Below are 18,924 nucleotides of genomic sequence, written 5' to 3'. Positions count from 1 at the left end.
AAGTGAAAATTGCTCATATAAATACCAACAATGTAGTCATGTGACCATTTCCAGTACCACTCTCTTACAATTATAAACAAACATGATATACATCAATCAATTGGAGTGATACATATGAGTAAAACATACTAAATAACAATGACTCTTAACTATATTATAAAAAGATTATGCAGTATTTATCAATAAATTACCATGAATATGAAGTGCAATTGTAAGTGACAAGTGCCTTAAACTATTAAAATCATGACCTGAAAGATTTTAAAACATATTCTCATACAGATAGCCAGAATAAAAAACTCACCAAGACTGAACGATGTGTATAAACGAACCCTGCGGGTGTGAAACTTATATAGCAAAAGCTATATAAGTGATGGTTATATAGACTCAAAGACTCATAATATGACAAGAGATTCATCTGCTGACAAATGTCTCAGAAAGATGTTGCTTTGTCAATGTTAGTTTGGCTAGGTGGGGTCTCTTTGCAGGAATCTGGAGGGCACTGTTACTATATAAGGTATAAGTAGTCTAATAGGTAAATCAGTTCTTTTTCCAAAGAAAAAAAAAGATTGTGCCTCTGACACCTGTCATTTTGAAAAGAATGCTTTCTGGCATACCCCCACACTGTCACAAGGTCTACTCTGATAGGACAGTATAGAAGTGTGTATTGATATAGCAATACTAGTCACAACTCGTTTTCAATGTATTCATAACGTTTTAGGATAGACAGCAGAAGAAATGCACAATAAACAGTAGATACTTCACAAAAGTTTATGGAGAAATACAAGTACCCTGGAAAAAACATGAAGTTTAGTTACATTGTAGTTTTGACTGGTTGAACACAATCATTAAATTTTTTTGTTTAAAATATCCAGGGAATATACTGTGGAAATGTACTTCCGGAATGACTCTTCAGTAGATCCATACTTGGTCACTTTGCCAGGCTGCAGTTCATCGTGTCCTTTGGCAAAGTTTACTGAACTGACATCTTCAATGATTGCCGAAGACTGGGAGAAAGAATGTGGAGCGAAAGTCAATGACAATAAAAGCTCAGGTTTGACCACATTATGTTTATTATTACATTAATCAGGTAACTTAGGGGGGAATACATTATCTGTGCTAAATACAGTTTGTATCATAAAACAGATGTCTAATTATGGATATAGGGGTCTCTATATTCAAACCATATCCAAATAAAAGCAATGAAACCTTCATAATACAGCAGAAGGTCAGTATTCTGGTCAGTATTTGTCATTTGAAGGCCCAAAGTAGTGAATCCTACAGAGAAAAGTATTATGGAAATGTGCATGTTTAGTGTTAAGCATCAATTTCTTATTTGGACTTTTAAATAATAATGGAAAATATAGTAGGCCCTAACCCCACTATTCAGGTCTAAACTGAACATCGTAGGTTAGTGTCCCCAGATCTGCACTAAAGGCAAAAGGCTGAGACGGGCAGATATTATTGCCCTTTCCAGCATCAATTTATTCCTAAATTGCAGAGACAGTGGTAAACTGCATCAGTTTATTCTGAAAGTGCAGTGTCAGTGATAACTGCGTACATTTATTCCGAAAGTGCAGTAACAGGGATAACTTCATCTATACATTGTTAAAGTGTATTGTCTAACTGCATTCATTTATTCCTAAAGTGCAGTGTCAGTTATAACTGCATCCATCTATTCCTAAAGTGCAGTGTCAGTGATAACTGCATTCATCTATTCCTAAAGTGCAGTGTCAGTTATAACTGCATCCATCTATTCCTAAACTGCAGTGACAGTGATAACTGCATCCATCTATTCCTAAAGTGCAGTGTCAGTTATAACTGCATCCATCTATTCCTAAACTGCAGTGTCAGTTATAACTGCATCCATCTATTCCTAAACTGCAGTGACAGTGATAACTGCATCCATCTATTCCTAAAGTGCAGTGTGTCAGTGATAACTGCAGCCATCTATTCCTAAAGTGCAGTGTCAGTGATAACTGCATCCATCTATTCCTAAAGTGCAGTGTCAGTTATAACTGCATCCATCTATTCCTAAACTGCAGTGTCAGTTATAACTGCATCCATCTATTCCTAAAGTGCAGTGTCAATGATAACTGCAGCCATGTATTCCTAAAGTCCAGTGCCAGTGATAACTGCATCCATTTATTCCTAAAGTGCAGTGTCAGTGATAACTGCACCCATTTATTCCTAAAGTGCAGTGTCAGTGATAACTGCATCCATGTATTCCTAAAGTGCAGTGTCAGTGATAACTGCATCCATTCATTCCTAAAGTGCGGTGTCAGTGATAACTGCATCCGTATACTCATATGCTCCTGAAGTGCAGTGAGAAGAACTGCAGGTGTTTTAAAATGAGAAAGCAGGAATTAAGGGACAGGGATGTGGTCCTTTTTTTATTTGCTTGTGGCTGGCCTTGCTGGCACTAGTGGTGCAGCTAGTAGCATATTGTGACGAATTTGCAGGGAGACTTGCGAACGTTCTATTTAGCTCTTAGTGACACACATATCCAACTCAAACACCTAAGTGGGACAATTTATTAGGGGTTTGATTGAATTAGGTACAGTCTGCCATTTTTTTTTTTCAAAGTCACAGGCACAGCACAAAATCCAGTTGTGAGCTGTCATTGTAGGTTAGAAACTAGCCATACAAGAACCCAACAGGCCTTCTTAGGGCTACAATAGCGTTATATATATATTTTTTTTTATTTGCTTGTGGCTGGCCTTGCTGGCACTAGCAGTGCAGCTGGTACCATATTGTGACGAATTTGCAGGGAGACTTGCGAACGTTCTATTCAGCTTTTAGTGACACACATATCCATCTCAAACACCTAAGTGGGACAATTTATTAAGGGTTTGATGGAATAAGCACAGTCTGACGATTTTTTTCTTACTTTTATTTTTTTTTCAAAACTAAAAGTCATCACAGGCACAGCACAAAATCTAGTTGTGTGCTGTTAGTGTAGGTTAGAAACTAGCCATACAAGAACCCAACAGGCCGTCTTAGGGCTACAATAGCGTTATATATTTTATTTTTTTTTAATTTGCTTGTGGCTGGCCTTGCTGGCACTAGTAGTGCAGCTAGTACCATATTGTGACGAATTTGCAGGGAGACTTGCGAATGTTCTATTTAGCTCTTAGTGACACACATATCCATCTCAAACACCTAAGTGGGACAATTTATTAGGGGTTTGATTGAATTAGGAACAGTCTGACGATTTTTTTTTTTTTTTTTTCAAAACTGAAAGTCATCACAGGCACAGCACAAAATCCTGTTGTTTGCTGTCTGTGTAAGTTAGAAACTAGCCATAGCAATCATCATCATCTTCTGTGGTTGCTGTGTGATTTCTTCTGATCGTTTTGGTAAAAAAAAAATAACACACAAAAAAAAAACCACCAAAAATTAAAAAAAACACCAAAAAAAACACAAAAATTTACAGTTTACACTTTAATTTTGAAAATGTTGAACCCGAGGGCTAAGGGTAGGGGTAGAGAACGAGGGCGTGGGCGTCCAACTACTGCAGGGGTCAGAGGCTGTGGTCCTGGGCGAGGTGAGACACCACCTGCTGATAAGGGAGCAGGGGAACGCCGCAGAGCTACACTCCCTAGGTTCATGTCTCAAGTTACTGGGACTCGTGGTAGAACACTGTTGAGGCCAGAACAGTGCGAACAGGTGATGTTGTGGATTCTAGCCATTTGTCCACCAGTCAGTCTTCCACGCAGTCCACCCATGTCACCGAAATCAACACTCCTCCAGCTGCTCCACCTCAGCCTCCTTCCCCCCAGTCTGCCCCTCCTAGGATAATTTGGCATTTGAACCTGCATACTCTGAGGAACTGTTTTCTGGACCATTCCCAGTCACAAACCACTTGTCTGGTTGCTGCGGAGCTCTTTCCCGATGCCCAGGTTTTCCACCGGTCGCAGTCTGTGGGTGATGATGACATTGTTGACGTAGTGGAAAAAGTGTGTAAAGAGGTGTCGGACGATGAGGAGACACGGTTGTCAGACAGTGGTGAAGTTGTTGTCAGGGCAGGAAGTCCGAGGGGGGAGCAGACTGAGGGATCAGAGGATGATGAGGTGACAGACCCAAGCTAGGTTGATAGGCCGGGTGAACACAGTGCTTCTGAGATGGAGGCGAGTCCTCGACGAGAACAGGTTGGAAGGGCAGGGCCAGAGCTGGTGCATCAGCGCCAAATGTTTCATGTAGTGAAGCTCCCGTGGCGAGGGCTAGATTTTCAGAAGTCTGGAGGTTCTTTAAAGAAACACCGGATGACCGACGGACTGTGGTGTGCAACCTGTGCCACAACAGGATCAGCAGGGGTTCCACCACTACCAGCTTAACCACCACCAGTATGCGCAGGCATATGAATGCTAAAGACCCCACTCAATGGAACCAGGGCTGTTCACCTCTGGCCGGGCACACCACTGCTCCTTCCCCTGTGTCTTCTGCTGCCTCTGCTAGTCAGCCCCCTGCCCAGGACCCCGGCCCAAACAACTCCCATGCGAAAACCACACCTTCGCCTCCACAATCCTCCACAGCATCCACCAATGTCTCCATGTGCAGCGTTCAGCTGTCTACACCTATAGCGCAAGAGGAAATACAGTGCAACCCACCCACACGCCCAAGCCCTCAACGTCCACATCTCCAAATTACTCAGCCTGGAGATGCTGCCCTATAGGCTGGTAGAGACCGAGGCCTTTCGCAACCTCATGGTGGCGGCCGCCCCTCGGTATTCGGTCCCCAGCCGCCACTACTTTTCCCGATGTGCCGTGCCAGCCCTGCACCAGCATGTGTCAGACAACATCATCCGTGCCCTGACCAACGCCGTTTCTGACAAGGTCCACCTGACCACGGGCACGTGGACGAGTGCTGCCGGGCAGGGCCACTATATATCGCTGACGGCACATTGGGTTAACTTGGTGGAGGCTGGGACCGAGTCTGACCCTGGGGCTGGTCATATACTGCCGACGCCAAGGATTGCGTGGCCTACCTCGGTCCAGGTCTCTCAGGCCTACTATGCCTCCTCCTCCTCCCACCCCTCCTCCACCTCCTCCTCCGAATTACCATCCGTGGGCATGGCGCCATCAGTCGGTAGCTCTAGGCACAGCAGCAGTGCCGTCGCTAAGCGACAGCAGGCAGTGCTCAAACTGCTGAGCCTAGGCGATAAAAGGCACACCGCCCAAGAGCTATTACAGGGCATCACGGCGCAGACTGATCTGTGGCTGGCACCGCTGAACCTGAAGCCAGGCATGGTTGTGTGTGACAACAGCCGTAACCTGGTGGCGGCTCTGCAACTCATGCCTGGCCCATGTGTTAAATCTCATAGTTCAGCGGTTCCTCAAGACATACCCCAATCTGTCTGATTTGCTCACGAAGGTGCGCCGCATCTGTGTGCATTTCAGGAAGTCCAGCACAGATGCTACCACTCTCAGGGCAGCGCTGCGCTGCCTCCAACTGCCCGCTCACTGACTGTTGTGCGACGTGCCCACGAGGTGGAATTCAACATTAACCATTTTATCCAGAGTTTACCAGCAGCGCAGAGCGATTGTAGACTGCCAGATGTCAACTTCCACCAGAACTGGTAGTCAGGTCAGTCAGCTTCCTCAATTCTACAATAAGGAGTGGACGTGGATGTCTGATATCTGTCAGGTGCTGAGTAACTTTGAGGAGTCAACACAGATGGTCAGTGGCGATGCCGCCATCATCAGCCTCACCATCCCGCTGCTTGGCCTGTTGAAAAACTCTCTGGTCAGCATGAAGTCGGAAGCTTTGCGCTCGTCACAAGAGACGGGGGAAGAAGGTTCCCTTGTTGATAGCCAAAGCACCCTCAGGTCTGTTTCTCAGCGCATATCGGAGGAGGTAGAGGAGGAAGAGGAGGAGAATGTTGGCTAGACAGCAGAGGGGAGCATTGCTCAGTCCTTCACTGTTCAGCGTGTATGGGCAGAAGAAGAGGAGTTGGAGGAGGAGGAAATGGACAGTCAGGCCAGTGAGGGGAGTGAATTCTTGCGCGTTGGGACTCTGGCGCATATGGCAGATTTCATGCTAGGCTGCCTATCCCGTGACCCTCGTGTTCAAAGAATTTATTCCATCACCGATTACTGGGTATTCACTCTCCTGGACCCACGGTACAAGCAAAATCTTTCCACTCTCATCCCTGGAGAGGAAAGGAGTGTGAGAATGCATGAATACCAGCAGGCCCTGGTGCACAAGCTGAAACAGTATTTCCCTTCTGACAGCGCTAGCGGCAGAGGGCGTACTTCTGCGGGACAAGTAGCGAGGGAGAGTAGGCGAGCAGGCAGCTTGTCCAGCACAGGCAGGGGTACACTTTACAAGGCCTTTGCCAGTTTTATTTCACCCCAGCAAGACACTGTCACCTGTCCCCAGTCTCGGCAGAGTAGGGCTGATCTTTACAGAAAAATGGTGAGGGAGTACGTAGCTGACCATACCATCGTCCTAAATGATCACACAGCTCCCTACAACTACTGGGTTTCAAAGCTGGACATGTGGCAAGAACTGGCACTGTACGCCTTGGAGGTTCTTGCCTGCCGCTAGCGTGTTGTCTGAGCGAGTTTTCAGTGCAGCTGGTGGCATCATCACCGATAAGCGTACAAGCATATCTCTATTCCCTAGAGTTTTCCTCCACAGGGGGTTTTTCCTCTCCTGAGTGCTGTGGGATGACTCTTTGTGAGTCGGAGGTTAGCCAGATTTTATGGTTGCCTGGACATTAATTCATAATGTATATGTTCATGGATGTGATTTAAAAAAAAAAAAAAAAAGAAACATACGAATAGAAACGTATATTTGATAAATAAATAAAATGGGAGTCAATTTTAAATAATAAAGAATGGCAGGTCTTTCTATCTGTAAGAGCTTTGGAGTTGGCGGTGGAGGAGTTGGGTGGAAGTTGCAGGTGGACTAATTTTTAACTCATAGAGGATGTTAAACCTCATGGTGTTGAACAGGCTGAGCTTTGGAAGTGGCCAGCCTGAAGGATGTCTTAATGGTAATGTCATCCAGGGGTGGGCACGGTGGTGAAGCACAGGAGTGAGGATCTTCACAAGGGTCATTGGTGCCCTTAAAGTGGACTGCCTCTGCAAGAATGTCGGTGCAGAGCGTGCCGCCCCTTTATTGCTGTCTGGCCGGTGGGCTGTACGTCAGGCAGCTGGGGATCTCACAGTATAGGTGAATCCCATTCCTAGCAATTCACCCAACTCCTCCTTTAACTCTTTTCGTCTTGTGATTTAAATAAAGCTGTGGCCTATTTGACACCACAAAATAAAATGTTTTGTGTTTATTTATACTGGACACAGTGTTCCCCTTTTTGAGCTATTATGACGAAGTGAGGGTCCATCCCATATCCAAAAGTCATGTCCACACTATCATTCAAACTGGGATGGAAAATTGGACATTTATGCCCTATATGCCCTTGCAGGTGCAGGCCCTCAAAGCACATGTTCAGCATTGCCGTTGGTGTTATCATGACAACAGGGTCCACTTATCCACAGCAAAAGTGAACATTCTAAATTTAATTATAATGAACTAGACATAGCTCCCACAGGACATGGCTGTGCCATTGCCTTAGTAAGTGGTTAGTGTGTAGGAACTCATCCTCTTCAAGCTGGACCTCTGACATTTTTCAAAATTATTATTTTCTTCTTGAATTAATTTTTTATTTTCTTATTATTTTAAGCACTGTCCCTAGCCCATAGAGAGAATAACTGGTTCTGGATACCCATAGCATCTTATAGCACTGTGAAAGGAAGGGTATGTGGTTTTCACAATGCTGCTTTAAACGCATTGAAAAAAAACTTAGTCTGATTACCCACAGTGGCCCACATTTACTAATAGTGAGGCAAATAGTTTTCATTAAGACTGGAGCACAGTCTTCATGAATCAGGCGCAACCTGCAGGCGCCCAGTTTTTTTCTGGTGCACTTAATTTAACGGACGTGTGCCACAATTATTTCCACCTTTTAAGTGAATTGTCACTTATAACTAAGTAATATAATAACCTAATGCCATAAACCACTGACTTTGAGGTTTTTTGTAATAATAATGGCCATAGCATCTTGGGAAATCCTATGTGCGGTACAATGGCTTGGGGACAATGAAGGCTGGTGTTTACAATGTCGATAATACAATGTATTATGTATGGAAAGGATTTATTCCGATCAGGTTCACATACAGGAGCTTGCAGTGAAATAAACATGAAGGTTTTTGTGGTGAACGTTTATTCATTTTTATTTAACTGGTGTTTCCTCTAGGAATGTGGATAAGTGATTTTTCTTTTCTAACAAAGTACAAATGGATTTTTTTTATATTCTTCAGGTCCTGTTGTTGCAGTCTCCATTGCAGTGTTCTTCCTGAGTATCGCAGTTCATATTTCGTTGATCTTATAAAGTTTCCATAGGAAAAGCTTCTTAAACTAGGAAAGTACAATAATTGCGGGAATAAAAGAGCAAGAAAATAATGGTGAAAATAATGGCTGAATAGAATGTCACCAGAATATAGTATAGTATGCTTTATCCTGATATAACAGGACCGTGAAGATAGAAAGAGGAAAATATGTAATCACAAATGCAATGTTAAAGAATAAGGGAAACATGTAGAGTGGAATATGTTGGATCTATATGAAGATTACTATTATTACATAAAATTGAATCAAATGTGGTATGATCACTTATACTTTATGCTATGTCTTGGTATAAAAAATAATATGCTGCAAATTGTTTCATATGCATAAAAGTACTGAAAAATGTTGCACTTAAAGGGGGTGGCCTTGTTACATTATGCTTCATGAAACATAAAGCCTTCAGTTCAAGAGTTTTACCTCATCAGCTGTCATTCATGTCCATAAAATTGGTAGATTGCAGGAGGGACATGTGAATAGCTCCCAACCATCCCGGATTTAGTGGGACAGTCCCGTTTTTTTCAGGGTTGTCCCGCAAATCCTGGACGGTTGGGAGTTTGTCCCAGTTTGCCTAACTGTGTCGTGCACAAGAATCACTCATTGGGACCAGGAAGTGGAACAGGAGATGTGGGGGACACAGCTGTCACCTGCCTCTATCGGTGCTCATGCGCCGCTCCACATGTAGCCATGCCCCTCCTCTCCGAGACACACTGTGGCAGCTGCTGGAAGGAGCACAGTACAAAGTGGATCTGTTGTGGGAAGCACAGTTAGAATCAGAGCTGCTGGTGGAGGGGGGCACACTATGATGTGGAGCTGCTGGAGTGGGGATCACTATGAAAGGGAGCTGCTGAAGGGGGGCACTTTATGATGGGGAGCTGCTGGAGGGGGTACACTATAATAGGGATCTGCTGGGGGACCACGCTATGATGGAGAACTGCTGTGGGGATTATGATGTGGAGCTGGTGGGGGCCACACTATGATGGGGAGCTGCGGTAGGGGGTCACACTATGATGGGTAGCTGCTGAAGGAGGTTACGCTATGATAGGGAGCTGTTGGGGGGCACACTATGGTGGAAACTGCTGGGGGCACACTGTGATGGGGAGCTGCTGGAGGGGGGTCACACTATGATGAGGAGCTGCTGGCGGGCACACTATGATGGGGAGCTGGTAGAGGCACATTTTGATGAGGAGCTGCTGAAGGGGGGCACACTATGATGGGTAGCTGGTGGAGGAGGGCACACTATGATGGGAGCTGCTGGGGGGAGAACTGAAAATGTGGGAGTAGGAGATGTAGCGCTTAAGCTTGTATTCATAAGATCCTGGAATCTAGATTGGTCAAGGACAATTAAAAACACACAATCCTCCATCTGCAATCATTTTATGGACTGGAAAGGCAGCTGATGAGGTAATGGACGTTTATGTTCAAAGGAACTTTACACTACATATCAAGAGGTGCTGACATTTGTATAGAAGTATATAGAGGTATATCGGTAATTTATCTAATATTCTGGCCCCCACACATACACACACCCTCAAACTATGGGGGAGATTTATCATAAGTGTCTGAAAGCAAGACTGCACGGGTTGCTCATAGCAACGAATGAGACCACAGCTTTCATTTTTCCACAGTGTTTAAAATGAAAGCTAAGATTAGTTGCCATAAACTAATAGAACAGTATTGCTCTCAGACACTTCTGATACATCTCATCCTATGTTTTTTATGTACCATATTTATCAGACTATAAGGCGCTATAGGACGCACCCCAGATTTAGGCTTCCAAAAAAGGAAAAATATATTTTACACCAATTAAAATATCCCTGTTGGTCGCACTAAAGCACAGCACTCACAGATCTGCTCCATCCATACATTTACACACACAGCTCTGCATCATCCATATAGTTACACACACAGCTCATCATCATCCATACAGTTACACAAACAGCCCTGCATCATCCATACATTTACACACACAGCTCTGCATCATCCATACTGTTACACACACAGCCCAGCATCATCCATACAGTTACACACACACAGCTCTGCATCATCCATACAGTTACACATACAGCTCAGCATCATCCATACAGTTACACACACACAGCTCTCCATCATCCATACAGTTACACACACAGCGCTGTTTCATCCATACATTTACACACACAGCTCTGCATCATTCATACAGTTACACAAAAAGCTCTGCATCATCCATACAGTTACACACACAGCTCAGCATCATCCATACAGTTACACACACAGCACTGCATCATCCATACAGTTACACACACAGCTCAGCATCATCCATACAGTTACACACACACAGCTCTGCTATACACACACACACTTCCCCCCTTTCCCTCTTCCCCTTCTTCTTACCCTGTCCCAGCGCAGCATGTCCCCATTCTGGGCAGTATGTGGTGATGTCAGAAGCATGTGATCAGTCACATGATTCTGACATCACCACAGGTCCTGTAGGACACCTGGGAGAGGAGAGAGCAGTGTGGAGGCTCTCCTCTCTGGGAGATCGGGTGCAGCTCTATATCAGGGCATCACACGATCTCCATTACAGTGGTCAGGAGGGTCTGACAGTGCTGGACACTCCTGACCTTCAGTCTATAAGATGCAGGCACTTTTTAGCAAGATTATTTCTTGCTAAAAAGTTTGTCTTATAGTCCAATAATATGGTATATATTAATTTACTTCAAATTACATGGTTTTACTTGTGATTGTAAAACTCTGTTCACAACATGTCTGAGCGTTCAATACAAGGCATATTCATTGGAACTTCCATCAAGTCCGATGTATTCGAGCGTAGGATGGCGGCTGTATACTAGCCATATAAACAGCAGCTAGCAAACGGCTGCTAATGCTATACAAGTGCATTGTGCACGACACAGTAAGCACAGCGATGTGCACCCCACCGAGCATCACCATACTCTATCTTTTACCAGAAATATGGAGCCGCTGCACGACTCCCTGTGGAGAGGGGAGGAGTGAGAAGCCCCAACTTGGGCGTAACATGCGTTCGTGTACATGAGACCTCAGGTGAATGGAGTTTTATTAAATACATTCTACATACCCTGGGAACTCCCCTGGCATTCATGATATAGAAAATTTAGGGTAACTAAACTTGATGTCAAAACCTTGTTTCAATAAGTGACAAAGCTATTTACTTGATGCCTGGACCACTTCACCTTTCTGGCTGGCTCTGGCACTGCAGTGGCGGGTTAGGGGTGGCCCCAAAGCTTTTCTGGGTCCGCCAGGCAATGTTGAGGGGTCACCATGAGTTGCTGCTCTCTGGAAGGGATGGTAAGGGGTGGTGCACCCCAATGGGAAATAAGTCCAGAGAATCAGGGTCTTCAGTCAAGTTTCCTTTTTTAATTGAGAAATACAGGTGCAAAGCAATACAAGGGCTGACGTCTCCAATCTTCTTCCTGGCACAATAAGGGTTAATGCTGAGGAAAGGCCTGAGCTAGCTGTCCCTCTGTTTCTCAGAAGCCTGGTAACCTGTTTACAGGCAAGGAGCCTTGGGTCTATGGCACAGTATCCCCAACTCAGCTACTTCTTCTGGTTGCTCAGTCTTCTCCAAGCTCTGTTCCCTAACTATATATCTCATACAGCTTCTACCAGTGGTTACATTTTATCACAAAAACAATGACAAGGTGTTTTCCCATAGACTTACATTGAGTCACCATAATATTCTGTGTATACAAGTTTCCAGACAGAACTTGTCATTCTAAAGATCAAGATGTCTGTTTGTCTGGTAAATAAGTCTGTTTTTCTTCTGCAAAACAATCTCTACTATAGCTAGAAAATTACTAATTTCTCTGAGAGATAGAAATACACAGTCAGAAATGTCTCTCAGTGTTCTTTAACCCTTTCTACAAGTTCATATAGATACAGTAATAATAAGAGAGAATGTATATAACAAAACACTATACAGTCATGGCCATAAGTTTTGAGAATGATATAAATGTTAATATTTACAAAGTCTACTGCATCAGGTTTTATAATGGCAATTTGCATATACTCCAGAATGTTATAAAGAGTATCAGCTTAACAGCAATTAATTGCAAAGTCAATATTTGCCTAGAAAATGAACTTTTTCTCCCAAAACACATTTCAACTTCATTGCAGGCCTGCCTTAAAAGAGCAGCTAACATTGTTTCAGTGATTGTTCCATTAACACAGGTGTGGGTGTTGATGAGGACAGGGCTGGAGATCAATCTGTCATGATTAAGTAAGAATCACACCACTGGACACTTTAAAAGGAGGCTGGTGCTTGGCATTATTGGTACTCTTCTGTTAACCATGGTTATCTCTAAAGAAACATGTGCAGTCATCATTGCACTGCACAAAACTGGCCTGACAGGGAAGAGTATTGCAGCTAGAAATATTACACCTCAGTCAACAATCTATCGCATCATGAAGGAATTCATGGAGAGAGGTTCCATCGTTGCCAAAAATGCTCCAGGGCGCCCAAGAAGGACCAGCAAGCGCCAGGACCATCTCTTAAAACTGTTTCAGCTTCGGGATCGGGCTAACAGCAGTGCAGAGCTTGCTCAGGAATGGCAGCAGGCAGGTGTGAGTGCATCTACACGCACTGTGAGGCGGAGACTCTTGGAGCAAGGCCGGGTGTCAAGGAGGGCAGCAAAGAAGCCACTTCTCTCCAGAAAAAAACATCAGGGACAGACTGACATTCTGCAGATGGTACAGGGAGTGGACTGCTGAGGACTGGGGAAAAGTAATTTTCTCTGATAAATCCCCTTTCCGATTGTTTGGAGAATCTGTAAAACAGCTTGTTCGGAGAAGACAAGGTGAGCGATACCACCAGTCTTGTCTCATGCCAACTGTAAAGCATCCTGCAACCATACATGTGCGGGGTTGCTTCTCAGCCAAGGGAATCGGCTCTCTCACAGTCTTGCCTAAAAACGCATCCATGAATAAAGAATGGTACCAGAATGTCCTCCAAGAGCAACTTCTCCCAACTGTCCAAAAGCAGTTTGGTGATCAACAATGCCTTTTCCAGCATGATGGAGCACCTTGCCATAAAGCAAAGGTGATAACCAATGGCTCAGGGAACAAAACATTGAGATTTTGGGTAAAAGGCCTGTAAATTCCCCAGATCTTAATCCCATTGAGAACTTGTGGTCAATCATCAAGAGACGTGTGGACAAACAAAAACCAACCAATTGTTACAAAATGCAAGCATTGATTGTGCAAGAATGGATGGCTATCAGTCAGGATTTGGTCTAGAAGTTGATTGAGAGCTGCCAGGGAGAATTGCAGAGGTCCTGAAGAACCAAGGGTCAACACTGCAAATATTGACTTGCTGCAGTAACTCATTCTAACTGTCAATAAAAGTTTTTGTTACTCATAATATGATTGCACTTGTATTTCTGTATGTGATAAAAACATCTGACAAACACACATAACAACCAGAGGGCAACAGATCATGTGAAAATATATTTGTGTCATTCTCAAACCTTATGGCCATGACTATAGTATGTAAGTTATTGGTATCTGAACATGGCAAAGTGAAGAGGTTTTAATTTTTTATAAAATCTATTGAAACAAGAAAAAACCTATATAAATTTATCCCCATGATCATACCGACCCCAGGAATAAAGAGGAGGTTTAAATTGGAATGGAAAGTGAAAAATGTAAATACAAAGCACCATATTTGGACATTTATTCCCACTTCTCAATACATGGGATGAAATATGACATATGCTCGAAGATGGAGTCTCTGACTGAAACTGCAGAATAAGACCATGTGCTCCCACCCACCAGGGATTTATATACTCCCTAGGTCAGTTGGTAGCACTCTCCAATCAGCTTCCAGCTTGCTTTACAATATCATAGGACATATCATTGGACAATAACATTTGGCATTGTTACCTCTTGTCTTACCAGGCAGTGGCTACAGCTGCAATTACAAAGTTCTTCAGTGGTCGGCCTCTCTAACAGCTTCTGACTTGGGGAGGACACTATTCGCAACTACCACCTTGCCTATGCGTTGTCAGGGGTGTTGCACATGTTATCCAGAAAACAAGCCCTAATACAGCTCTTTACATGGAAAAATAAAAAAAAAGTTTTGAAAGTGGGGAGCAAAAAATGGAAACAAATGAAAAAGGGCCAAATGTGTAAGGTTTTAAAGGGAATCTGTCACCAGAGGCCCTTTTTGTAGCCTCCCCCATAGCCCCACATGCAATTAATAGCATCTCCAATTAGTTTTTATCAAAAAATTTTTCGTGGATTGAATTATAACTTATGTTAAACTTTACTTGTCTCCCTCCCAGCTGTGTCTCCTGAGCGTGTTCATCACAGAGCAGAGTCCCCCACCCCTCCTGTGTAAAATGCTCCTCTTCTTTCAATTTGAAACAAACATCCTCCCTCCTCACTCCCAAGTCACTGCTTGCCCTTTTGCTTCCTCTTCTGGGAATCTGCAGTTAGAGTGAAGGAAGAGGAACATTTTACATAGGAGGGGCGGGAACAGGGCTAGATTACAGGTTGAGCTCACATGACGTGCACCCCGGAAACCCCATTGCTTTGCCCTTTAAGGGGTGCCCACCAAATGTGGCCGATTCAGACTGTCGGATGTCCGCCCAAAATGCCCATAAAATGTGCAGGTCCGGCTCCCCGGCTTTTCTCTGAGCCTGGTTGATGCTTTAACAGCCAGTTCAGAGAACTGAACAGTTCCCAATAGACTTGAGTCTACAGCAGACCGAGCTATAGTTATTATAGGGGGTTCTATATAGTTATTACAGTGGGCTGTATATATTTATTATAGGGGGCTATATATAGTTATCACAGTGGGCTGCATATAGTTATTATAGGGGGCTGTATAAAGTTATTACAGTGGACTGTATATATTTGTTATAGGGGCTATATATAGTTATCACAGTGGGCTGTAGATAGTTATTATAGGAGGCTGTATATTGTTATCAAAATGGGCTGTATATATTTGTTATAGGGGGCTGGATATAGTTATTACAGTGGGCTGTATATACAGTAGTTATTATAGGGGGCTATATAAAGTTATTATAGGGACTGTATATAGTTATCACAGTGGGCTGTACATAGTTATTATAGAGGGGTTGTATGTTATCACAATACGCTGTAAATATTTATTATAGGGGGCTGGATATAGTTATTAAAGGGGGTGGGATATATTTATCACAGTGGGCTGAATATATTTTTATTACTGGGGGAAATGTATATATATATGTATTACCGGGGGCGGCTATATATATTTATTACTAGAAACATTTACTTTAATGAAAAAAATTGTGGGAAGGGCCCTCACCAGTCTGTGCCCAGGGCCTCCACCACCCTTAATCCGGCCCTGGCTCTTGATATTCTCTTGATGAGCTTCATCACCGAAAAGGTTTTCACATCACAGGTGTACCCTGTCAGGTTTAATAAGTGGGATTTCTTGCCTTATAAATGGGGTTGGGACCATCAGTTGTGTTGTGCAGAAGGCAGGCAGATACACAGCTGATAGTCCTACTGATCGGACTGTTAGCTGATTTTTTTCTAGCCATAATTCAAATTCTAAGTAAAGAAAAATGAATGGCCATCATTACTTTGAGAAATTAAATCTGTGCTCTGGGCTGATGAGTCCAAATTTGAGATCTTTGGTTCAAACCACTGTGTCTTTGTGTGATGCAGAAAAGGACTACAAATGGACTCTATGGGGCTCATTTAATAAAGGCTCCGCGGACGCACTTTCGTCGGGTTTCCCAAATTTTTCCATTTTGTGCCGAATTCCGCCTTCGGACAACCCAATGGATTCAGAAATAAACACGGAATTTAAAAAACAAAATGTGTCGCAAGATCAAGCACTTACATGCACCGAGAAGAAGCAGGTGAACTCCGGCGGACCTCGGCGCAGCAGCGACACCTACTGGATATCAGGCGCACGACCTTAGTGAATCCCGGCAGACCTGAATCCTCATCGAACAACGCGCCATGGGATTGCGACAGGACCGGGTAAGTAAATGTATATGCCTGTATAGGCATGGAGGAGGTGTGATGGTGTTGGAGTGCATTGCTAGTGATACCTTTGGGGAATTATTCAAAATTGAAGGCATATTGAATGAGCATATTTACAACAGCATCTTGTAGTGGCATGCTATTCCATCCGGTTCGCGTTTAGTTGGACCATCATTTATTTTTTAACAGGACAATGACCCCAAACACACTCCCAGGCTGTGTAAGTGCAATTTGACCAAGAAGGAGAGTGATAGGGTGCTATGCTAGATGACCTGGCCTTATCCAGATGGTTTGGGGTTAGCTGGACCGCAGAGTGAAGACAAAAGGGCAAACAAAGTGCTAAGCATCTCTGGGAACTCCTTCAAGACTGTTGGAAGAAAAATTCAGGTGACTACCTCTTGAAGCTCATCAAGGGAATGCCGAGAGTATGGTCAAAGCAGTAATCAAAGCAAAAGGTGGCTACTTTGAAGAACCTAGAATATAAGACATATTTAAGTTGTTTCACACTTTTTTGTTAAGTATATAATTCCACATGTGTCAATTCATAGTTTTGATGCCTTCAGTGTGAATCTACAATTTTCATAGTCATGAAAATACAAAAAAACGCATTAAATGAGAAGGTGTGTTCAAACTTTTGGTCTGTACTATAGTCATTATAAGGGACTGTATATAGTTATAGAAGGGGTGTATATTGTTATCACACTGTGCAGTATATATTTATTATAGGGGGCTGTAAATAGTTATTATAGGGGGCTGGTAGTAGTTATTAATCTAGTTATAAGTCACACTTTTGCTTTTAGATGAAGGGTTTAAACCTAGAGAAAGTGTCTACCTGGGTGTACGACTTGCTACATGGAGTGCAGTTATCTCCCTATATCCAACCTATTGTGCCAGTGGCCCCCACTAGCCTTCTAAGGGGAGCCCGTCAAAGTAGGGTTATGCCAGCTTCATTTGTATAGAATTTTGGGCCTATTCCACATGTTGTTTGTGACATTTGAAGCATTCATGTCAATGTAGTTAAGAGTTGTTCAAACTGGGATTGTTGCAGATTACTAAAGATTAAAACGTGATGGCAGCACTCCTACTGTGAGTTGCATGTATTTACCTGGTAGGCAGTTGTCATCTTTTTAGGGGCTTGCAAGCGCCATTTTCTATGCGTGTCCATAGAAGCTTGACAGTGGGGATTAAAAATGGCAGCTTCCAGAGGCAGAAAAATACAAAATGTTTTGCTGGCAGGTGTGGCTGTCTCACTGCTTATTCTAGCTCTGTAGCTCTTCAAGGAAGCAGGGGAGATGCTGTGCGCTGGGGCAGTCATCTCCAGGTTCATGGAAACCCCAGGAGGTGTAATGGCTTGTGCCAAGAAAGCTAGGCTTAGGGAAGATTTAATGTGTATAAAAGAAAAAAGTCGGGCATCATGTTCTTTCGCGGGGGACCAGATAGCCGTCCCCTTTAATCCTGCAGACAAATATGTTTTCGGAGCATAATAACGACAGGACAAGTCGCAATGTAGAAGTCCCTTACCTCAGGGGACAGCCATCTGGTCCCATGCAAAAGGGCATGATGCACAACTTTTGTGCTTTGAGCATTATGGTCTGCTATGTGCTTTAAATCTTCCGTAAGCCTAGCTTTCTTGGCACAAGTCTTTAATCTTCCTGGGGTTTCCATGGACCTGGAGATGACTGCCTCAGCGCAAAGCATCTCCCATTGCTTCCTTGAAGAGCTGCAGAGCTTGAATGAGCAGTCAGACAGCCACAGCTGCCTGCCAGCAGAACAGGGCTCTTTATGATGTCATGTTCATCACGCTTTAATCTTTTGCAATCTGCATCGATCCCAGTTTGAATAACTCTTAACTACATTGACATGAATGTTTCAGATGTCACAAAACACATGTGGGATTGGCCCAAAATGCTATACAAATGAAGCTGGCATAACCCTACTTGGGCAGGTTCCCCTTAGAAGGCTAGTGGGGGACACTGCCACAATAAGTTGGATGTAGGGAGCTAACTGTACTCCATGAAGCAAGTCATACACCCAAGTAGACGGTTCCACTATATGTAGACCTTTCATTCCAAAGCAAAAGCGTGAAATTTAACTGGATTAATAAAGACTGGTGTTTAGCAGACAGGAGCAAGTGGCCAAGGTTGATACTACTTTGCATTGAAAAAGCTGGGAGTGGGGGCGTCCAGATTGTGACTTGCCCTGCCGCAATTATGCTCTGAAAACATATTTGTCTGCAGAAGTAAAGGGGACGGCCATCTGGTTCGATGCAAAAGAACGTTATGCAAGACTTTTTAGCAATATGGTCTGCTATGCGCTTTAAATCTTTTCTAAGTCCAGCTCTCTTAGCAGAAGCCATTACTCCTCCTGGTGTTGCCATAAACCCGGAGATGAATGCTGCAGTGCAAAGCATCTCCCATTGCTTCCTTGAAGAGCTAAATAGCTTGAATGAGCAGTGAGACAGTCACAGCTGCCAGCAGAACTGGGCTCTTTATGATGTCATGGTCCCAGTTTCCAAGGGACCCAATT

The 18,924-nt window shown here is 43.7% G+C and overlaps 1 protein-coding gene across 1 annotated transcript in view; it reads left to right on the top strand.

Annotated features, from left to right (window-relative positions):
• The window catches only part of LOC140133370 (prostatic acid phosphatase-like), a 44,312-nt gene extending 35,040 nt beyond the window's left edge, over positions 1 to 9,272 (top strand). The window contains exons 10-11 of the mRNA XM_072153477.1: positions 873 to 1,051; positions 8,322 to 9,272. Coding sequence (XP_072009578.1) covers positions 873 to 1,051; positions 8,322 to 8,392 — 250 coding nt within the window. The 3' untranslated portion in view covers positions 8,393 to 9,272. The remainder of the gene's footprint in view (positions 1 to 872; positions 1,052 to 8,321) is intronic.
• Positions 9,273 to 18,924: the final 9,652 nt, after the last annotated feature.

The sequence above is a fragment of the Engystomops pustulosus genome, chromosome 5 (genome assembly GCF_040894005.1).
Source record: "Engystomops pustulosus chromosome 5, aEngPut4.maternal, whole genome shotgun sequence".
Lineage (NCBI taxonomy): Eukaryota > Metazoa > Chordata > Amphibia > Anura > Leptodactylidae > Engystomops > Engystomops pustulosus.
The sequence above is the reverse complement of the archived record's forward strand: the minus strand, read 5'-3'. Positions and strand labels throughout refer to the sequence as shown.